Below are 24,258 nucleotides of genomic sequence, written 5' to 3'. Positions count from 1 at the left end.
TGTTCCCTAGTGGGCTCTACCACAAGCTGCTCCAAAAAGCCATCTCGTAGACATTCTATAAATTCCTTTTCTTGGGATCCACTACCAACCTGATTTTCCCAGTTCACCTGCATATTGAAGTCTCCCACGATCACTGTAACATTGCCTTTCGTAAATGCCATTTCTATCTCCTGACTACTGCTCAGAGGCCTGTACATAACTCCCTATCTTTTTTTTACCTTTGCGGTTCCTCAACTCTACCCACACAGATTCTGTACCTTCTGACCCTATATCACTTCCTGCTATCGATTTAATTTAATTTCCTACTAACCAAGGCAATCGTATCCCCTCTGCCCACCTGCCTGTCTTTTTGATAGGATGTGTATCCTTGGATATTTAGTTCCCAGCCCTGATCCCCTTGCAGCCATGTCTCTGTATTGCCCACATCATACCTGCCAATTTCAGTCTGCGCTACAAGCTCATTTACCTTATTTCATATGCTGCGCGCATTCAAATACAACACCCTCAGTTCTGCATTGACCGCCCCCTTCTCATAGTCCTCCCCCTATCTGCTGTGCCTGAAGTTAGGTTCCTAACCCTTTCCAAACTCTCTGTCCTATTATTTGTTCTGGAGACTTTAATAACCTCTCCTGAGCTCTCCTTCCCTCTAACTTTATTTATAATTTTCCATGCAGTTGAAACCAACCCCCGCCCCATTGTTTAAAGCCCTATGTATAGCCTGGTTCTCAGTTGTATTCTCCACTTGACATCTATCATAAGTACATTTTTTCTACTTCATCTTATTCTCTATCACTTTTGTCATCCAGGAAGCTCTAGAGTCATTTACCCTTACTTTCCCCTTCGTGGGAATATACCTTGACTGCTCTTGAACTATCTCTTCTTTGAAGGTTGTTTCTTGTTCATTTACTGCATTTCCCTTCGACCTTTGGTTCCAATTTATTTGGACCAGATCCATTCTTGCCTCACTAAAGTTGACTTCCTCCCAGTTAATTATTCTTCCTCTGGATTGTTCCTTGTTCTTTTCTATAGCCAACCTTATGAAAAATTGAACATTGTCCTCTCAATCATCCCGTATTGATACCTGGAACCAGGTCTAACAGTGCCTCCTTTCTCCATTGGACACAACTGGGTAAAGCTTTGTATCCATGTCTCTGTCTGCTGAGCATCCAGGATAAAGCTCCTTGTCCATATCAGTAAGGTGTCTGAGGCAGAGAACAGGGCAGGTATCCTGAATGTCAGGATTGCTGCATGTCTTTCATGAAGAAGCACAGAATGCTGGTTAGGGCTGCCCTTTATTGCCAAGAAGTCCAAAGATATGCGGGTTAGGTTGGTTGACCAGGCTAAGTTGCCCTTAGTGTCAGGGGGATTAGTAGGGTAAATGTGTGGGTTACAGGAATAGGGCCTGGGTGGGATTGTGGTCGGTACAGACTCGATGGGCTGAATGGCCTCCTTCTGTATTCTATGATTCTATGAACCACAAGCAGCTTTGATTGCCATGTCGAGCTAGGAGAGGCTGCGGATGTGCTCAGAACACACAAACCTCACTGTGCTGATAACATGTTGTAATTTCTCTTCTAATGTTAGCTGTTCAGTGTGAGAGAAAACCAATCGAAGCACAGCGGGAAAAACCAGCAAACTGCGCAGCTTCCACAGAGAAAATCTACATCAGGAAAGACCTGAGGAGCCCACTCACAGCCATGCCAACATTCATCGCCGGCAAAGAGAGTGTAAGGTATAATTCACAGCAGGCCTCTGCCTTGAGATTCAAATCAGGACACTGTTCCTTCCTGGATCTTTTATTAGATTTGTTGTGCACAGTAAGGGCAGTGAGACTTGCTGGATTGCTGTAGCATTTGCCTCACAGCAGTGTTAGATGATTCTTCTTTGACTCCGTCTGATTTGACTGACATGTCTCACCTTCCATTCCTTTTGAATTCAGAGCTCCTGTCCCTGATTGTTATGGAGTCACTTGTGCTATGTAGACATGGGGGTTGAACATGGTCAGCTTTGAGAATGATGCAGGTCATGGTAAAATACCCTGCCAACAAATCTGGGAAAATAAGTGAGGAAAAAAAACCACCATTCTGATAATAGTCAACAGTGTTTAGAAAAATATGTGTAGCAGACTCAAACCTCATCATTTATCAAGCATTTAAAGGCTGATATATGTTAATGGCTGGACTTTGGGGGCGGTGTCGACAGCTGTTGCCCATTGTGTGAACCCAATTAGCTACAGCTAACCACATTTACCTGCAGATAGTTGCAGTTGCCTGCAATTAAACACATTTAGCCAGAGTTCTGCAGTTACCCTAATTTAGCTGCAGTTATTCATAGTAACCAGCGGTGATGTGTACCAACTTCTCGTTAACCAGACTTTGTGCTGATAGGGTGCATTAGGAAATAGGCCTGCTAGTGTTGATCATTATACCTGCTTCACACAAATAACAATGTTATATCAATGTGATGTTCCTAGAGATTTCCTAAACTACTCCTTAAACTCACACCCAAGGAAGTCTGCAAGAATCAGAGTGAGAGAGAAAGCAGCAGAGAGAGGCAGCTACTCATGCACTTGAAGTAGAGAAAATGCTGGCTCTGTAGATCATAACACATAATGCAGGTGGGATCTCGTGGTCAGATTGGAAAGACCAAGTTCATGAGGCTTTACATGAGGCTGGAAGATTTTCCTAGCTTTGCCTAAAGAGTATGCCAGAGTATTGCTCGTCGTGAAAGTCAGTTTAAGATTAGAAGTTGGGTGGGAAAGGGAAAAGGAAGTGGCCACCATGAGTGGAGAATAACTTTGGACTGATTCCAGGGGAATAATGTATCCCGTTAAGGGTCAGTGTGAAATATAACCCTAGCATGAGAGAGGGGAATAGAGAGGGAGAGGGCGAGGGAGGGAAGAGAGTGTGAATGAAAGGGTGAGTGACGGTGAGAGGAAAAGAGAGTGAGAGTGAAGGGAGTGAGTGATGGGAAGAATGGCTGAGGGGGAGAATGGAGTAATTAGGGAAGAGAGAGGGAGAGAGTGCGAGGTACAAGTGAGAGGGAGCAAGGGAGGGCTAGCGCGAAAGGACGAGGTGCGATAGGGTGGTGTACGAGTTGTGAGCACATGCAAGCAAGTGCAAGGTATGAGTGTGCAAGCGAGTGCAAATTGCATGTGGGTGTGAGTGTGCGAGGTGCGAGTGATTGAGCGAAAGTGAGTTGTGAGATGTAACAGGGTGAGGTGTGACAGAGCATGAGGAGCGAGGTGCGATAGAGCGAGGTGTGACGCCATGAGCTGCAAGCGGGGGCGCGGGCGGGGGCAAGGCAGGGGCACGAGCAGTGGCGAGGCGCGAGCAGGACTGAGGTGCACGGTGCGGGAGCAAGAGGGCAGGAGCAACCGGGGGTGAGGTGCGAGCGGGAGCGAGGTGCGACAGGGCGAGATGCGAGTGGAGCGTGGTGCGCCGGGAGCAAGGTGTGAGAGGGCAGGATGCGAGTGGAGCGGGATATGAAGGTGAGGTGCGAGCAGGAGTGACATGCAAAGGGTGAGGTGCAAGAAATAGAATGGGGAAGACTAATGGCATAGTACATGAGAGGTTGACGGAGGGAATTCTGTTGCAATAAAACAACACCCCTATCAGCTTAATCCCCTCAAAGCAGTGCAGGTTCAGAAGGAAGTGGAAGCGATGCCATAAGAAGGCGTCATAGAGCCGAGTCAAAGCGAGTGGAGTTTGCCGATTGCGTTGGTTCCCAAACCTGATGGTACTCAACGATTCTGCATAGATTATTGGAAGGTCAGCACTGTGATTAAATCTGATTCATACCCAATTCCAAGGCTGAAGGATTGTGTGGAAAAGTAGGACAAGCCACTTAACATCACAAAGTTGGACTAACTTCGCGGTTACTGGCAAGTACATTTGTCAGAGTGAGCAAAAGAAGTTTCTGCTTTTGTAACCCCAAATGGGCTGTATCAATTTAAAGTAATGACCTTTGGGATGAAAAACGCACCAACCATTTTTCAAAGGCTTATGAATAGAGTTGTTGCAGGATTGACTATTTGTGCTGTTTACGTAGATGACTTAGTGATCTTTAGTCATTCATGGAAAGATCACATGGAGCATTTGGCAGATCTCTTTGAAAGGCTATGGAAGGCAAAGCCAGTCATAAACGTGGCAAAAACAGAATTTGCTAAGGCGGAAGTGACATTATTAGAGCATAACATTGGATACGGACTAATGACACCGAGAAACGTGAAGTCGAAAGCCATCAAGGAATTTCGAAGACCATCCTCGAAGAAGGAAGTGCTACGATTTTTAGGATTGAGTGGATTCTATAGGAAATTTGTACCAAACATTAGTAGTGTAGTGGCACCGTTGACAGATCTTATAAAAAAGGAACACGAAATTTCGATGGACTGAACAATACAGGAGGCATTTGAGAATTTAAAAGCACTGCACCCGTTTTAGCCACGCCAAACTTTTTTAAACCCTTCAAAGTTGCCATCGACACGCGGAATGTAGGTGTTGGAGCTTTGTTGTTACAGGAGGATGATTGTGGAATTGAAAGGCCAATGGGTTATTTTTCAAAAAAACTCAATATCCACCAGACAAAATATTCAACCATTGAAAAAGAGTTATTGAATTTGGTAATGGCCTTATAACATTTTAATGTTTACATTGCAAACAATGTATCAGAGACGATTGTGTATACCGATCATAATCCTTTGACATTTCTGGAAAGATTTAAGGACAAGAACACCAGATTATTTTGTTGGAGTCTCATAGAAATCATAGAAACCCTACAGTGCAGAAGGAGGCCATTCGGCCCATCGAGTCTGCACCGACCACAATCCCACCCAGGCCCTACCCGCTAATCCCTTTTTTTAACCCGCTAATTTACCCGCTAATCCCTCTAACCTACGCATCCCAGGACTCTAAGGGGCAATTTTTAACCTGGCCAATCAGCCTAACCCGCACATCTTTTGGACTGTGGGAGGAAACCGGAGCACCCGGAGGAAACCCACGCAGACATGAGGAGAATGCGCAAACTCCACACAGACAGTGACCCGAGCCGGGAATCGAACCCGGGACCCTGGAGCTGTGAAGCAGCAGTGCTAACCACTGTGCTACCGTGCCGCCCATATTACAAGTGTTTAATTTACAGATTGTACATGTTGCGGGTTGTAAAAATGTTATTGCAGATGCTTTATTGTGAGTTTAAAAGAGAAAAAAATATGAAGCCATCTTTTCATGATGATGGTTCATTTTTTTCTTAAGGGGAAAAATGTTGCGAAGTTAAGTAAAGTAATTGTAGTTTAGCGTTTGTAAAATTGTAAAATGCTGGGAAAAAAGCATTGCATAGTGGCACGGTAGCACAGTGGTTAGCACTGCTGCTTCACAGCTCCAGGGTCCCGGGTTCGATTCCCGGCTCGGGTCACTGTCTGTGTGGAGTTTGCACATTCTCCTCGTGTCTGCGTGGGTTTCCACCGGGTGCTCCGGTTTCCTCCCACAGTGCAAAGATGTGCGGGTTAGGTTGATTGGCCAGGTTAAAAATTGCCCCTTAGAGTCCTGAGATGCGTAGGTTAGAGGGATTAGTGGGTAAATATGTGGGGCTAAGGCCTGGGTGGGATTGTGGTCGGTGCAGACTCGATGGGCCGAATGGCCTCCTTCTGCACTGTAGGGTTTCTATGATTTCTATGGTCCCTATAAAAGGTGGTGCTTTTTCTGTGCTTGGAAAGTTAAAAAATGCAAGTACATATAGAGTGCCCTAAATGAAACATTTATATCAAAAGGCAAAGCATGTTACCAAGGCAACATGCTTTCAGGCTTTTCAATTTTTTTGAATTCTGCCAATCAATTTGAATTAGGCAGTTAGATACCAAGAACCTATTAAATTTAAATCTGATGATTTTGGCAACCTAAGACCAATCCTATTGTGGGGGATATTGATATGTCATCACAGACATAAAAGGAAGGGAGAGCAACTGCCACCTGCCAGAGCTCACTGCTCTTAGTTCAAAGCCTCATCTAGATAGCAAAGGTACCAAAGAAGAATCAACAGAGAAGGTGCAGAGTATTCCGGAAGACACAAAACCTGGTTGTAATTTAGAGAGTGACTAAAAAAATTCTATTTTTTTTAATTAGTGGGAATTTTCTTTTTCGACAGCATTCCATTAGAATCATGTTTTATTTGTTTTGTTAATAGTTTAGTTAACTTGCCACTGTTAGTTAGATAAATCAATTGTTACTTGTTGATTTTAGAGAGTCAGGAAGTTATTTTGATTTAACCACTAAAAGTTGCTGAAGAGCAGATCAAAGAACAAACAAAGAACAAAGAAAATTACAGCACAGGAACAGGCCCTTCGGCCCTCCAAGCCTGCACCAGCCATGCAGGTCATACCACTTTACACTCACATTTTACAGATTATAGGGCAACCACTCTTTGAGTGGTTCGGTGTTAGTTCTCAGAGGGGGATCCACCTCCGCTTTATAACAATATCTAACACCAAGGAAGATAGTTGTGGTTGGTGAAGGCATTGTCCCGGGGCATTGCTGCAGGAGTTCCCCAGAGTAGTGTCCTAGGTGCAAATATCTTCAACTGCTTTATCAATGACCTTCCCTCCAATATGAGGTTAGAGGTGGGGATGTTTGCTGCTGATTGTGCAGTATTCAACATAATTCACATCTCCTCAGACATTGAAGCAGTCTGTGTTCACATGAACTAGACCTCTCAACTTTCGGGCTTGGGCTGATAAGTAGCAGGTAACAGTCATGCCACATAAGTGCCAGGCAATGATTGTATCCGATAAGAGAGAATCTAAGCTTCTGCTCAATGGCATTACCATTGCTGTCCCCCACTATCAGCATCCTGGGGGATATCATTGACCAGAAACTGAACCAGCCATACAAATACTGTGGCGACAAGTAGGTCAAAGGCTGGGAATCATGCAGTTAGTAACCTACCTCCTGACTCCCATCTACAGGCACAAGTCAGGGATATAATTCCACTTGTCTGGATGAGTGCAAATCCAACAGCACTCTAGAAGCTCAACACAATTTAACAGCCTGCTTGATTGACACCCTACCCATCATCTTGAATATTGAATACAAGATGCACTGCAGCAACTGGCCAAGTCTCCTTCGACAATGCCTTCCAAATCTGTAACCTCTACCATCTAGAACGACAAGGGCAGCAGTTGCATGGGAACACCACCACTTCAAGATATCTTCCAAGTCACACACCATCCTGACTTGGAAATATATCACTGTTGCTGGATTGAGGTTCTGAAGCTCCCTTCCTAACAGCACTATATACCTATACCACCTGGATTGCAATGGTTCAATGAGGCAACTCAATACCACCTTCTCAAGGGCATTTAGGGAAGGATGATAAATACTGGCCTATCCAGCAATGTTCATGTCCCATGAACAGATTTAAAAAATGTAAAAAAGGACACAAATTTTATTGGCAAAATTTCCAGGGGAAAGAATCAAGGAGAATAGTAGTTAAGCAGTGGATTGTTATGATCTGGAATGCATTGCCTGAAAGAGTGTCAGTTCCAGATTTGGTGATTACTTTAGAAATGAATTGGATAAGTACTTGAAAAGGAGAAATTTGTAGGGCTATGGGAAAATTTCAGGGAGCTAGCATGGCATGGGCCAAATAGTATGTGCATCCCTCACCCAACATCAACTCATCTCTACTTTGAAGATTTCAATTTACCTGGACCTTTTGGCCACAGTTTTGGCCACTCTTTAATCTGTCAAAATCCTTTTGGTGGAGAAATTTCCAGATTTCTACTCACTTCCCATGTAATGAAGTGCTTTCTGACATCACCCCAAAAAGCTTGGCCCTAATTTTATGTCCCCTTGTTCTGGACTCCTGCACCAGAGAAAACAGTTTCTTTGGAATACAAGGGAATACAAACTCAGTCTATCCAACCTGTCTACAGCACAGTAAAGGCCTTTTGGCCCATTGCGACTGCACCAGTCAAAAACAACCACCTAACTATTCTGATCCCATTTTCCAGCACTTGGTCCATAGCCTTGTATGCCTTGGCATCGCAAATGCACATCTAATTACTTCTCGCTCTCACAATTACAGCATTTTCACCCTGGTGGATCTAGACTGCTTTCCCTCTAACACCATTGTGTGCTTCCTGAGGTTCAATGGCCAGAACTGAATGTGGTATTCCAGATGGGATATTAGTTGAGCTCTTTACAGCTGTACCATAACTTCAACCCTTTTATTTTCCAGCCGCCTTGAACTAAATATCAGATCCCATTAGCCCCTTAACCATTTTTTTCATACATGTCCACTAGTCTTTAATGATTTCTGTGCTTGGTCCTCTAAATTTATTTGCTTCTACACAGTTTCCATCATATTATCATCGAGAGAATATTCTGATCTCCCTTTCTTAGATCCAAAGTAGATGGCGTCACATTTCACCACATTCAGTGCCATCTGCCACAGTTTTGGCTACTCTTTAATCTATCAAAACCACATTACAACTTTCTATTCACATCTAGGTTATTTACCATGCTACCTGAGCCAGCAGACTTAGATGTATGGTTCTCTTATCCTTCATCCAAATAATTCCTAAGTGTGGAGAGAATCTGAGGCTACAGTGCAAATCCCTGGTGGATACCATGAGTCACAACCTGCCAGTTTGAGTACTTATCCATCACCCATCTCTGTCTCCTTCACCAGTTATCCCACCCAGGACAAATTGCTCCCTCCAATACCATCTTGTGAACAATCTTCAATGCGGTACCTTTGGAAAATCTTCTAGAAGTCCATGTCTACAGCTTACATAAACAATTTTCTCTATCATATTCCTGAATGCTGACTTTTTCTAATCAGGTTATATTTGTCAGCTATGATGTTGTGGGAGACAATGGAGCAGAATACTTTTAGTAAGTTATAGACACTTTACCAAATATTATGTAAAAGCAAAATACTGTGGATGCTGGAAATCGAAAATAAAAGCAGAAAATGCTGGAAAATCTCACCAGGTCTTGCCACATCTGTGGAAAGACAAACAGACTTAATGTTTTAAGTCCATATGATTCATTGTCAGAAAAAATCTTCTTTTCTGTTTTCTTGCAGGCAGAATAATCTGTTTGAATCAGGAGCACTGGTGAACATTCAGCAACCATTAATCCAGACAGACAATGGTGCTGTTCTGGTAGCTGCAGACTCTAAGGTGGGAAGATCTTATGTGCCTGGAACTCGTTGCCGGGGGAGGTAGTGGAAGCGGATACGGTAGTGACTTTTAAGGGGCGTCTTGACAAGTACATGAATAGGATGGGAATAGAGGGATATGGTACCCGGATGGGTAGGGGGTTTTAGTTAAGTTGGACAGCATGGTCAGTGCAGGCTTGGAGGGCCGAAAGGCCCGTTCCTGTGCTGTAATTTTCTTTGTTCTTGTTCTTTGTTTGTCTGGTAAATATATTACAGTTCCATTAGAGGAATCAATCTGTAATGTATGATTTCTATCATGCTTATATCATGTAAAGTAGAATTCTCCCTCATTTGTTGTCAGGTCATGTCTTTCATCAACAGGAGAATATTACCATCTATTCATTTGACCAAAAAGAAGAAATAGTTTGTTACAGGCCATGTGCCCTTTATCATTCCATGGTGGCACAGTGGTTCGCACTGCTGCCTTACAGCACCAGGGACCCGGGTTCAATTCTGGCCTTTTCAGGGTGATTAGCAGAGTAACTACGTGGGGTTAAGGGGATAGGACCTGGGTGGGATTGTTGTCGGTGCAGGCTCGATGGGCCGAATGGCCTCCTTCTGCACTGTAGGGTTCTATGATGCCACCAGCACACTGTATTCACACAGTATCGTTGGCATTCATTTTTAAATGGATGTTTTTCCCATCCCTTTATGAGGAACTGAAATCATGGGCATTTGGTGGATTTGTGAGCAATTTCAGTTTGCTCCTTTTCTGGAACCATCTGCTTGAGTAACAGTTTGAAACTTTTAATGGGCTTGTAAAGCTGATGAGCTGTCTTGCATGTGCCCTTCTCTGAGCACACACACCGGCTGTATATTTCACTCGTTTATTAGAACTTGGCTTATTTGCAACAAGCAGGAAAAGGTCTCCCCAGCTTGAAGATTGTATCAGTGAAAGAAGGCTATTGGCCATAAAATCTTGGGAAGGGAAGTTGTTGCAATTGAGAGATGAGAAGAGTAAATTACACGAAGTTGACAAATGGCATGCTTTGGGATTTTGAATTGGGTTGCCGCTTGGGGACCTACATGTAATATATATTAAAAGTGCTGTCATTGAGTTAGCCTGGCTTAGAGTCATAGAGGTTTACAGTGTGGAAACAGGCCTTTTGGCCCAACTTGTCCATGCCATCTTTTTTTTTAAACACTACGTCCCAATTGCCCGCGTTTGCACCATATCCCCCTATACCCACCTTACCCATGTAACTGTCTAAATGTTTTTTAAAAGACAAAATTGTACCCGCTCTACTACTACCTCTGCAGCTTGTTCCAGTCACTCACCACCCTCTATGTGAAAAAATTGCCCCTCTGGACCCTTTTGTATCTCTCCCCTCTCACCTTAAACCTATGCACTCTAGTTTTAAACTCCCCTATCTTTGGGAAAAGGTGTTAACTATCTAGCTGATCTATGCCCCTCATTATTTTATAGATCTTTATAAGATCACCCCTAAGCCTCCTGCGCTCCATGGAAAAAAGGTCCCTGTCACAGCTTCAGGGTCCCGGGTTCGATTCCCGGCTCGGGTCACTGTCTGTGTGGAGTTTGCACATTCTCCTCGTGTCTGCGTGGGTTTCCTCCGGGTGCCCCGGTTTCCTCCCACAGTCCAAAGATGTGCGGGTTAGGTTGATTGGCCCTTAGAGTCCTGAGATGCGTAGGTTAGAGGGATTAGCGGGTAAATATGTGAGGTAGGGCCTGGGTGGGATTGTGGTCGGTGCAGACTCGATGGGCCAAATGGCCTCCTTCTGCACTGTAGGGATTCTATGATTCCATGATTCTATTCTATCCAGCCTCTTCTTATAACTCAAACAATCAAGTCCTGGTAGCATCCTAGCAAATCTTTTCTGCACATTTTCTAGTTTAATAATATCCTTTCTATAATAGGGTGACCAGAACTGTACATAGTATTCCAAGTGGGGCCTTACCAATGTCTTGTACAACTTCAACAAGATGTCCCAACTCCTGTATTCAATGTTCTGACCAATGAAACCAAGCATACCGAATGCCTTCTTCACCACTCTGCCCACCTGTGATTCCCACTTTCAAGGAGCTATGAACCTGTATCCCTAGATCATAGAAATCATAGAAACCCTACAGCACAGAAAGAGGCCATTCGGCCCATCGAGTCTGCACCGACCACAATCCCACCCAGGCCCTACTCCCATATCCCTACATATTTACCCACTAATCCCTCTAACCTACGCATCTCAGGACACTAAGGGGCAATTTTAGCATGGCCAATCAACCTAACCCGCACATCTTTGGACTCTCTTTGTTCTATAACTCTCCCCAACACCCAACCATTAACTGAGTTGGGTGGTCCTGCCCTGGTTCAACTGACTAAAATGCATCACCTCGCATTTATCTAAATTAAACTCCATCTGCCATTCATTAGCCCACTGGCCCAATTGATCAAGATCCCGTTGCAATCCTAGATAGCCACCTTCACTATCCACTATGTCACCAATCTTGGTGTCATATGCAAACTTACATGTCTCCTAAATTCTCATCCAAATCATTAATATAAATGACAAAAACAGTGGACCCAGCATCGATTCCTGAGGCACACTGCTGGTCACAGGCCTCCAGTTTGAAAAACAACTCTCTACAACCACCCTCTGTCTTCTGTCATCAAGCCAATTTTGTGTCCATTTGACTAACTCACTCTGGATCCTGTGAGATTTAACCTTATGCAACAATCTGTCATGTCAAATGTCAATCTACCTTGTCAAAGGCCTTGCTAAAGTCCATGTGGACAGCATCAACTGCATTGCCCTCATCTACCTTCTTAGTTATCCCTTCCCTGTGAAGGACTTATTTCACCAAAGCAAGCAGCCTGGCCAATATAGATTCAACTTTAGATCGACATGCGAGCCAACATGCTGAAGACAATAAAACCATTCTAATGTTTGTTCTCACTGCTGCAATTATAACTCTATTTCTTTGAACTTGGTCGTGGATATTAGCAATTAGTTTGGTGGATTTCATGCCTGAGTTACGAAAATGTCACATTAATTAAATGCTGACATTGAAGTCAGGCAGAGAAGCCTGCAGGGACAGCATGCCCTGCACTATACTGAAGATCAGAATGCAGATTGAGCATGGCAACCCAGTAGAGAGGTGTAGCATTTTGTTATTTTGTATTATTATATAAAGGCCAGTTGTATTGATTGAAATTAATGAATTCATCATAACTTGCTAAGAAACAAGCAGCTTAATAGTTGGTACGAGCATTGTCTCATAACGTGATTTATTTACTTGTCAGAGATTGATGAATTGGCAGTGCAAACGGCATGAATATTTATCTTAGATCACAAGGATTACTGTTATTTGACTCAAAGTTATGTCATTGTCAAATTAGATTTGGACAGTGGGAGTCAGGGGATAGGCGCTGGAATTCTAACACCCTGCCCACCACAGAATCGGAGTGGGCAAGGGGCGGAGAGCGGAAATGTCCGTTGACCTCGGGCAGGAAATTCTGGTCTCGTTCGAGTGAGACAGTAACATCCTGCCCATCAAATCAAAGGTGCTCAGATCCTGGGAGTGACTTTCTGTTATTTTCTGCATCAAATTTATAACATGCCATTTTTGTATTGTGATGCCCTGGATTGCTGGTTAAATTCTGCTCAGAGTATCTGATATGTACTGGGATTAAGCTGGGGATACCCTGGTATCAAAGGTGCCTCTCACTGTCTGCAGATTAATAGTGTGATCAATTCCACTTTTATCTCTTTGTTTTAGGCTGAAACAAGCCAAGGTGATTTGGGTACACTGGTTAATGTCGTCACCTCACTAGCAAACCTCAGCAAGGGAAAAGATGATTCACCGAGCCCGAGTGATCTTACAGCAATTGAAGCACTTAATAATGGAGCCATCAATGTCACAGATCTGCAGCAAGAGGACCAGTCTACCATTGAGATTACACGGTACACACAACTACCCTCAATGTGCCATCCATCAGCAACCTAATGGTTCCCTCTGAATAAAGAGAGAGCAGAACAAAGACTTCTCGCCATTTCCACTATAACTGATGTTGTGAGTCACTTACAATCAGCCCCATGGCAGCCTGTATTTTGATTCTGGCAATCAGGAGGTTATTTGTGGAGATTTTTAGTGTTTGTTTCAGTAAAAGCAGGAATAATTGCCGAGTCTTTGTAGCTTCAGTAAAAATGAGAAGCTGTCATATAGTGGGCAGCTTATAATGCAGTATTTCTCTCATGAAGAAGGTTCTTCTATCACATTTATTAACAATATCCCAGGGCAAATGATTGCTACTGGAGGGCTTACGCATGTGTATAACAGATCGTAACAGAATCTTGGTTGTGATGCTTCCCATAGTCAAATAACATGCTGACTGTAACTATTTGAATGTGAAGGATGGACATTTGAGAGAGTTCACAGAGTAACTGCCCCAGAAAGAAGAGGATGGTAAAAATAGTAAGGTTGCTGAGTTAGTGATGTTATGTATTTATATGCATGGATGGCTATAACAAAGAACGTATCAATCTGAATTTTGCTGTAATGATATCAATGAGGTTCTCTGCATCACTGTTATTACAACGTAAATCTATCAGCAACTGCTGGTATCTGCAGATATTTGGTTAAATATGGAAATCCTGAAGTTGATGTCAGTGACACCCTGCTCTTCCATTCACAGAATTGTTAAGGTGCAGAGGAGGCCATTTGGCTCAATGTGCCTGCACCTGGCTCTCCAAATGAGCATCGTGGCTTAGTGCCATTCCCCTGTCTTTTCCCCATATCTCTGCACATTGTTTCTATTCAAATAATCATCTAATGTCCTCTTGAATGTCTTGATTGAACCTGCCTCCACCAAACTTCCAGGCAGAACATTCCAGACCCTAACCACTCACTGTGCAAAAGTTTTTTCTCACATCACATTTGCTTTCTTTTCAAATCACTTTAAATCTGTACCCTCTTGTACTTGATCCTTTTACGAGTGGGAGCACCTTCTACCTATCTACACCTACACTCCCCTCATGATTTTGAACATCTCTATCAAATCTCCTCTTAGCCTTCTTCTCTCCAAGGAGAACCGTCCCAATCTCTCCAATCTATCCTCGTAACTGAAGTTTCTCATCCCTGCAAACATTCTTGTAAACCTCTTCTGCACTCTTTCCAATGTGTTTACATCCTTCCCATAGTGTGGCACCCAGAACTGTACACAATATCCCAGCTGAGGCCTAACTAGTGTGTTGTATAAAGAACAAAGAAAATGTCAGCACAGGAACAGGCCCTTCGGCCCTCCAGGCCTGCACCGACCATGCTGCCCAACTTAACTAAAACGCCCTACCCTTCCAGGCACCATATCCCTCTATTCCCATCCTATTCATGTACTTGTCAAGACGCCCCTTAAAAGTCACTTCCGCTTCCACTACCTCCCCCGGCAACGAGTTCCAGGCACCCACTACTCTCTGTGTAAAATATCTGCCTCGTACATCTCCTTTAACCTTGCCCCTTGCACCTTAAACCCATACGCCCTAGTAATTGACTCTTCCACCCTGGGAAAAAGCTTCTGACTATCCACTCTGTCCATGCCTCTCATAATCTTGTAGACTTCTATCAGGTCTCCCCTCAACCTCCGTCACTCCAGTGAGAACAAACCAAGTTTCGCCAACCTCTCCTCATAGCTAATGCCCTCCATACCAGGCAACATCCTGGTAAATCTTTTCTGTACCCTCTCCAAAGCCTCCACATCCTTCTGGTAGTGTGGCGACCAGAATTGAACACTATATTCCAAGTGCGGCCTAACTAAGGTTCTATAAAGCTGCAACATGACTTGCCAATTTTTAAACTCAGTACCCCAGCCGATGAAGACGAGCATGCCGTATGCCTTCTTGACTACCTTCTCCACCTGCATTGCCACTTTCAGTGACTTGTGACCTGTACACCCAGATACCTTTGCCTATCAATACTCTTAAGTGTTCTGCCGTTTACTGCATATTTCCTAACTGTATTAGACCTTCCAAAATGCATTACCTCACATTTGTCCGGATTAAACTCCATCTGCCATCTCTCCACCCAAGTCTCCAACTGATCTATATCCTCTGATGGTCCTCATCGCTATCTGCAAATCCACTAACCTTTTGTGTCGTCCGCAAACTTACTAATCAATCCAGTTACATTTTCCTCCAAATCATTTAGATATTACAAACAGCAAAGGTCCCAGCACTGATCCCTGAGGAATTCCACTTTTCACAGCCCTCCATTCAGAAACGAACCCTTCCACTGCCACCCTCTGTCTTCTTTGACGAAGCCAGTTTTGTATCCACCTTGCAGCTCAGCTGTGATCCCATGCGACTTCACCTTCTGCACCAGTCTGCCATGAGGGACCTTGTCAAAGGCCTTCATGAGTTCAGCATAACCTCATTGGTCTTGTACCCTATGCCCATTTTAGTAAAGCCTAGAATATTATTTGCTTTATTAACTGCTCTTTCCACTTGTCCTGCCACCTTCAATGATATATGCACATACACCCAGGTCCCTCTGCTCCTGCATCCCTTTAAGAATTTTACCCATTATTTTATAATGGCTTCCAGGTTCCTTGGCATCGCATTAACTCCAATGATGCACCGGGGAATCCCTCTAGGAAGATCTCTTGTAAGTATTTACCCAGCAATTGCCCAGAAAGTGCTAACTACCTCTGGACAATTGCACTGGGCTGGGAACCATCCGGCAGAATCAATTTAAATTGTGAACTTTGGATGGTTCTGTCAGTTTTATCCTGATAGTTACCCGAAAATGTTAAACAGCACTTCTAACTCCAGAGTAACTATCTAGACACCCAGACCCAAAGTCAAAAATCAAAAAGGGCCACAGTAGAGAGTACGGAGACTGTGGACAACACAGTGAATAGGTCCAAGTAAGGCTAAAAGCAATAAAACACGGAGAGTGTACAAAACATGACCGGACCATGTAGTGGGTCTGAGAAAGCAGAACAAAGAGCAAGAGAATTCAAGATTAAACTGCATTTATTTCAATGCAAGAGGCCTAACGGGCATGGCAGATGAACTCAGGGCATGGATGGGTACATGGGATTGGGATATTATAGCTATTACTGAAACATGGCTAAGGGAGGGGCAGGACTGGCAGCTCAATGTTCCAGGGTACAGATGCTATAGGAAAGATAGAACTGGAGGTAAGAGAGGAGGGGGAGTTAGGCTTTTGATTAGGGAAAACATCACGGCACTACTGAGAGGGGATATTTCGAAGGGTTTGCCTACTGAATCTATATGGGTAGAACTGAGAAATAAGAAGGGGGAATTCACTTTGATAGGATTGTACTATAGGCCCCCAAATAGTCAGTGGGAAATTGAGGAGCAAATATGTAAGGAGATTACAGATAGCTCCAAGAAAAATAGGGTGGTAATAGTAGGAGACTTTAACTTTCCCAACATTGACTGGGACAGCTATAATATTAGAGGCTTGGACAGAGAGAAATTTGTTGAGTGTATTCAGGTGGAATTTCTCATTCAGTATGTGGATGGCCTGACTAGAGAGGGGGCAAAACTTGACCTCCTCTTGGGAAATAAGGAAGAGCAAGTGACAAAAGTGTTAGTGAGGTATCACTTTGGGACCAGTGACCATAATTCCATTAGTTTTATTAAGATAGCTATGAAGAATGATAGGTCTGGCCCAAAAGTTAAAATGCTAAATTGGGACAAGGCTAATTTTGATGGTATTAGACAGGAACTTCCAAAAGTTGCTTGGGGTAGTCTTTTGGCAGGCAAAGGGATGGCTGGTAAGTAGGAGGCTTTCAAAAGTGTGTTAACCAGGTTCAGAGTAAGCACATTCCTTTTAGAGTGAAGGGCAAGGCTGGTAGAAGTAGGGAACCCTGGATGACTCGGGATATTGAGGCCCTGGTCAAAAAGAAGAAGGAAGCACATGACATGCACAGGCAGCTGGGATCAAGTGGATCCCTTGAAGAGTATAGAGGTTGTCGGAGTAGAGTTAAGAGAGAAATCAGGAGAGCAAAAAGGGGACACGACATTGCTTTGGCAGATAATGCAAAGGAGAATCCAAAGTGCTTCTACAAATACAAGAGTAACTAGGGAGAGAGTAGGGCCTCTTAACAATCAACAAGGTCATCTATGTGCAGATCCACAGGAGATGGATGAGATCCTGAATGAATATTTCTCATCAGTGTTTATTGTTGAGAAAGTCATGAATGTAAGGGAACTGGGGGGGGGGGGGGGGGGGGGGGGGGGGAAGAATAGTGATATCTTGAGGAGTGTACATATTACAGAGAAGGAGGTGCTGGAAGTCTTAAAGCGCATCAAAGTAGATAAATCCCCAGGACCTGATGAAGTGTATCCCAGGACATTGTGGGAGGCTAGGGAGGAAATTGCATGTCCCCTAGCAGAGATATTTAAATCATTGACAGCCACAGGTGAGGTGCCTGAAGATTGGAGAGTAGCAAATGTTGTGCGTTTATTTAAGAAGAGCTGCAGGGAAAAGCGTGGGAACTACAGACCGGTGAGCCTAACATCTGTAGTGGGTAAGTTGTAAGGGACAGGATCTACAGGCATTTCGAGAGGCAAGGACTGATTAGGGATATGGCTTTGTAAGCGTAAAATCATGCCTCATGAATTTGATTGAGTTTTTTGAAGGGGTAATCAAGAAGGTAGATGAGGGCAGTGCAGTCGACATTGTACACATGGACTTTAGCAAGGCACCTCATGGTAGGTTGTTGCATAAGATTAAATCTTACGGGATCCAGGGTGAGGTAGCCAATTGGATACAAAATTGGCTTGATGACAGAAGACAGAGAGTTGTTGTAGAGAATTGTTTTTCAAACTGGAGACCTGTGACCAGTGGTGTGCCTCAGGGATCGGTGTTGGGTCCACTGTTATTTGTCATTTATATTAATGATTTGGATGAGAATTTATGGGGCATGATTAGTAAGTTTCAGGATGACACCAAGATTAGTGACATGTTGGAGAGTGAAGAAGGTTATCTAGGGTTGCAACGGGATCCTGATCAATTGAGCCAGTGAGCCAATGAATGGCAGATGGAGTTTAATTTAGATAAATGTGAGGTGATGCATTTTGGTAGATTGAATCAGGGCAGGACCTACTCTGTTAATGGTAGGGCGTTGGGGAGAGTTACAGAACAAAGAGATCTAGGAGTACAGGTTATTAGCTCCTTGAAAGTGGAGTCACAGGTGGACAGGATGGTGAAGAAGGCATTCGGCATGCTTGGTTTCATTGGTCAGAACATTGAATACAGGAGTTGGGATGTCTTGTTGAAGTAATACAAGACATTGGTAAGGCCACACTTGGAGTACTTTGTACAGTTCTGGTCACACTATTATAGAAAGGATATTTTTAAACTAGAAAGAGTGCAAAAAAGATTTACTTGGATGCTCCGGGGCTTGATGATTTGAGTTATAAGGAGAGGCTGGATAGACTGGGAGTTTTTTCTCTGGAGCGTTGGAGGCTTAGGCGTGATCTTATAGAGGTGTATAAAATAATGAGGGGCACAGATCAGCTAGATAGTCAACATCTTTTCCCAAATCGAGTGTGTGCAAAACTGGAGGGCATATGATTAAGGTGAGAGAGGAAAGATACAAAAGGGCCCAGAAGGGCAATTTTATTTCAGCCAGAGGGTGGTGAGTATCTGGAACGAGCTACCAGAGGTAATAGTAGAGGTGTGTACAATTTTGTCTTTTAAAAAGCATTTAGACAGTTATATGGGTAAGGTGGGTGTAGAGGGATATGGGCCAAATGCAGGCAATTGGGACTAACATAGTGGTAAAAACTGCGCAGCATGGACAAGTTGGGCTGAAGGGCCTGTTTCCATGCTGTAAACCTCTATGACTCTATGACCCAGCCTCGCATGGGACACCACCACACACACATGACACCCCACTGTGGTTCCCCCACACCACCCTTGGTCTGACACCTCCCTCCCTCCTGGTCTCCCCCGATTGTCTGAACTTACTTTTGAAATTTACCTTTTCCTTTTAAAGGGGTGATATAAAACATCTCATTTACAGAAACTAGCCTTAAAATGTTCCCTTGTTCCCGGCACCTCAATTGCCTCTTGCCGATGCAGCGTTTGCTACTTCTTTTTCATCCAGCCTGAGTGAGGAAGATTCAGCGAGGCAGGTGCTTGGCAATTTCAGTGTGGATAAGTCTATCGAGTGGCAATCTGCTGGCGATCATCATTCTGAGAAGTGACAGGGGCCAATGTCTCTCCATGTACTTCCTACCAAAATACATCACCTGACACTTCTCTGCATTGAACTTCAACTCATAGAATTATAGAATTGCTACAGTGCAGAAGGAGGCCATTCGGCCCATTGAGACTGCACCGACAACAATCCCACCCAGGCCCTATTCCAGTAACTCCACATATTTACCCTGCTAATCCCCCTGACACTAAGGGGCAACTTAGAATGGCCAATCAACCTAACCCGCACATCTTTGGACTGTGGGAGGAAACTGGAGCACCCGGAGGAACCCCAAGCAGACACGGGGAGAATGTGCAAACTCCACACAGACAGTGACCTGAGGCTGGAATTGAACCCGGGTCACTGTGCCACCATGCCATCCTAGAAATTTTGGCAACGGTGGGATTTGAAACCACATCTCCGTAGAGACTGGAGCCTAAATCCAGCACCTTAAACTACTCGGCCCTGCTAACACAGATAAACATCTACCACCTATCTGCTTTGACAAAGGGTAATCTGGACTCGAGACGTCAGCTCTTTTTTCTCTTTACAGATGCTGCCAGACCTGCTGTGACTTTCCAGCATTTTCTCTTTTGGTTTCGGATTCCAGTGTCCGCAGTAATTTGTAGCCAAATTGATTCTGTCCTTGAATCCTCTGGGACATCCTCTTTTCCCCAGCACTGCAATGCTTTCCCTAACCACTACCACTGCCCTCCCCCTTTCCTTCCTTTCCTTTCTTTTCCGAACACCTCGTACCTTGGAATATTTAACATTCGGCCTTTCTTTTCTCTTGTACCAGGTCTCCGTTATCACCACAGCACCATACTTGCACATTGCAATCTGTGCCTCCCCAATCTTGTTTAATATACTCTGTGTATTCACACACAGTAACTCTTATTTAGACATCAATTCTTTTTCCCTTACTCCGACTTCACTAATTATCTTACTATTCTCTATACCAATGCTTTCTGTCCATATTAGTCTTTTGTGAATCATGCTATCCCTCTCTAATATTTCCTCTTGGTTCCCACACCCCTGCCAAGTTAATTTGAAGCCCCCAAAATGCCTGCTAGGAACTCAGGCCCAGCTCTGTTCAGGTGCAACCCCGTAAGGAGTCGAACAACAACAGGTTAAAGTCCAACAGGTTTATTTGGTAGCAAACGCCACTAGCTTTCGGAGCGCTGCTCCTTCGTCAGGTGAGTGGAAGATCTCAGGTGCAACCCGTCCAGCTTGTATAGGTGCCATCTCCCCCAGAGCCAGTCCCAATGACCCACGAAACTAAAGCCCTCCCTCCTGCACTATCTTTCCAGCCATGCATTCATCTGCCTTATCCTCCTATTCTGTACTCACTTGCATGTGGCACTGGGAGTAATCCAGAGATTTGAGGTCCTGCTTGCTACTTTTCTACCTAGCTCGCTACATTCTGATTGCAGGACCCCATCCCTCTTCCTATCTAAGTTATTGGTACCAATGTGGACCACGATCTACGGCTGTTCACCCTCCCCCAACAGAATGTCTTGCAGTTGCTCTGTGACATCCTAGAAGGCAACATATCACCCTAGAGTCACGTCTGTGACTACAGAAACATCTGCCTGTTTCCCTAATTAATGAATCCCCCATCACTTTTGCTCTTCCCTTCTTCTTCCTCCCCTCTTGTACTACTGAGCCACTTCTGGTGCCACAAACCTAAGTCTGATTGCACTCCCTCTGAGGAACCAGTTCCCTCTTTCTAAACGGAAAACCGATTTCTGACTGGGACCCCAGGGGGGACTCCTGTATTACCTGCCTAGTTCTCTTGGACTGCCTGATGGTCGTCCATTCTCTCTGTGCCTCCATGGCCTTAAGCTGTGATGTGACCACCTCTCTAAATGTGCTATCCATGTAGTTCTCAGCCACGCGGATGCACCACATTGACTCCAGCCACTGCCGCTCAAAAAACTTAGAGCTCAAGTTTCTGCAGCCCTCACAGATAAAATGAGTATTGAATGGTCTGTAGTGGTGTGAACATGCGCTACCTGCCCACAAATTTCACACTAAAAATGACTGAACAATTTCCGGCTGGTGCATTCTGCAGTGTTTTTAAATCATGTAATAAGTGACGATTATTGATGAACAACTTCTCTAGCCCTGAAAATTATTTTCTTTCAAATATGGATTCTTATTCCTTGGTAGGAAATTGATGTTGCACATTAAAAAAAATAAAGTTATTATACTTTTTTTTTCTGTTTTTCTTTTATCTCACATAATTTCATTTGCATGTCCCAATCTTTATTTTGTTTCCTGTTCATGAAGTAAACGTAATTTATTTCTCCTGTTTTTTACTACCTGGTTTGCCGTATTTGTGTTGTCGTGAGGGTACTTAACTTGGTTGGTTGAGGAGCTTTACTGATTCTTGACTGTCTCTAGAAACTACTGATCCCTTGTGGAAAGTGCTAACGCTGAAATATAGATGGTGAATTAGTAGAGATCCCTCACAACAAGCCCATGAAAAGATGGGCAAATATATGTGATGTGAATGGTGTAAGCCAATGGATTTTTACGACAGCCGACAATGGTGTCACCATTAGACTTTGGATTCCCAATTTCAATTGAATTCAGTTTCCACAATCTGCTAGGTCATAGAGTCATAGACGTTTACATCATGGAAACAGGCCCTTCGGCCCAACTTGTCCATGCCGCCCTTATTTTTTTCTAAACCCCTAAGCTAATCCCAATTGCCCGCATTTGGCCCATATCCCTCTATACCCATCGTACCCATGTGACTATCTAAATGCTTTTTAAAAGATAAAATTGTACCCGCCTCTACTACTACCTCTGGCAGCTTGTTCCAGACACTCACCACCCTCTGTGTGAAAAAATTGCCCCTCTGGACACTTTTGTATCTCTCACCTTAAACCTATGCCCTCTAATTTTAGACTTCCCTACCTTTGGGAAAAGATATTGAGTATCTAGCTGATCTGTGCCCCTCATTATTTTATAGACCTCTATAAGGTCACCCCTCAGCCTCCTACACTCCAGAGAAAAAAGTCCCAGTCTATTCAGCCTCTCCTTAGAACTCAATCCATCAAGTCCCAGTAACATCCTAGTAAATCTTTTCTGCACTCTTTCTAGTTTAATAATATCCTTTCTATAATAGGGTGACCAGAACTGCACACAGTATTCCAAGTGTGGCCTTACCAATGTCTTTTACAACTTCAACAGGACATCCCAACTCCTGTATTCAATGTTCTGACCGATGAAACCAAGCATGCCGAATGCCTTCTTCACTACTCTGTCCACCTGTGACTCCACTTTCAAGGAGCTATGAACATGTACCCCAAGATCTCTTTGTTCTGTAACTCTCCCCAACGCCCTACCATTCTCAGGTCCCCAGAGAATTACTCTGGGTTACTAGTCCAGTGACAATACCACATTCCACCGCCTGCTCAATAAATACAAGACAATGGAATCTTTGGAATATCAGTTAACATTTGGGCATTCGAATATATTTCTTTCTTGTAGGATCCTCATTGTCTAAGGATTGCTTACCATCCCTCATTCCATAATATTACTATGGGGTATGGCAAACAGGTAGGCCACAAGAAAAACTTCAGCCGGTGCAGGGATTGAACCAATGCTTTTCTTTTCATTCCATCTAACCAACTGTTGGAGCAGCAGGAAGCATATCTAAAAATAAGGCGTGAACCTGGTGAAGCTGCAGCACCGGACAAATTGTGTGCCAACATTGATTCTGTCCAATAACCCCTTGATTTTAAAATTCTCATCCTTGTTTTCAAATTCCTCCAGTGCTGAGCACTGCTGCCTTACAGCGCCAGGGATCCAGGTTCGATTCCCGTCTTGGGTCACTGTCGACGTGGATTTTTCATGTTCTTCCCGCTGTCTGCATGGGTTTCCTCTGGGTGCTCTGGTTTCGTCCCATAGGCCAAAGATGGGCAGGTTAGGTGGATTGGCCATTGGCTAAATTGCCCCTTAGTGTCGGAGGGGTTAGCAGGGTAGATACGTGAGGTTGTGGGGATAGGGCCTGGGTGGGATTGTTGTTGTTGCCGGCTTGATGGGCTGAATGGCGTCCCTCTGCATTGTAGGGGTTCTGTTCTTTCCATGAAAGCATCCCCCACTCCCCATAACTGTAATCGCCTCCTGTTCCATAATTCTCAAATACCTGTGCTCCTCCTTGAGTATACCCAGTTTTAATTGCTCCACCATTGGCGACCTTGCCTCCAGCTACCAAGACCCTGGAATTGCCCCTCTGAACCTCTCTGCCTCTCTTTCCTTGGTTGAGATGCTGCTTCACATCTACCTCTCTGAGTAAGTTCTTAGTCTCCTTATGTGACTCAGTGATATGTGATAATGCTCCTGTGAAGCGTCTTGGAGTGGTTTAACCACATTAAAGATGTTATTTTAATGCAAGTTGTTGTTAACGAAGGAATGCTGTGTATTTGTGTTACTTTGCAGCAAGTAGCTTAATGTCAATGCACTTATCAAGCTTCAATGGCAGACAGATATTTAATTTATTTTTACACTATACCTTTCAAACTGGGGGTCAGGGAGGTTGCGGGGTGCATCTGTAAAAGCTGGTGAATCTCTGATCATTATTGTTTCTTTCATAGTCTGTACAGAAATCCACTATCAGCTGCATTTCAACTTGGTAACTGAGTCTCTCAGAGGAAACCAGCTATCACACGAGGCTGGAAATTAGAAACTAATCTTTAACCATGCACATCACTGTTTATAAAACAACACAGATACTCTGGGTTACCCAAGAAATTACATAGTGCTTTTCACTGTTGCATACAGAGCATGTTCCTTGTAGATGCTGTGTGATGCTGTAATTCTACACTGATTGGGAGCAAAGCTC

At 43.9% G+C, this 24,258-nt stretch overlaps 1 protein-coding gene across 1 annotated transcript in view; it reads left to right on the top strand.

Moving 5' to 3' along the window:
- nr2c2 (nuclear receptor subfamily 2, group C, member 2) overlaps nucleotides 1-24,258 on the top strand; it is a 388,941-nt gene that overhangs the window by 253,728 nt on the left and 110,955 nt on the right. The window contains exons 8-10 of the mRNA XM_078210136.1: nucleotides 1,585-1,732; nucleotides 9,085-9,181; nucleotides 12,953-13,137. Coding sequence (XP_078066262.1) covers nucleotides 1,585-1,732; nucleotides 9,085-9,181; nucleotides 12,953-13,137 — 430 coding nt within the window. The remainder of the gene's footprint in view (nucleotides 1-1,584; nucleotides 1,733-9,084; nucleotides 9,182-12,952; nucleotides 13,138-24,258) is intronic.

Source organism: Mustelus asterias, chromosome 3 (genome assembly GCF_964213995.1).
Source record: "Mustelus asterias chromosome 3, sMusAst1.hap1.1, whole genome shotgun sequence".
NCBI classification, from domain to species: Eukaryota; Metazoa; Chordata; class Chondrichthyes; order Carcharhiniformes; family Triakidae; genus Mustelus; species Mustelus asterias.
This window is presented reverse-complemented; position numbering and strand designations above follow the sequence as displayed.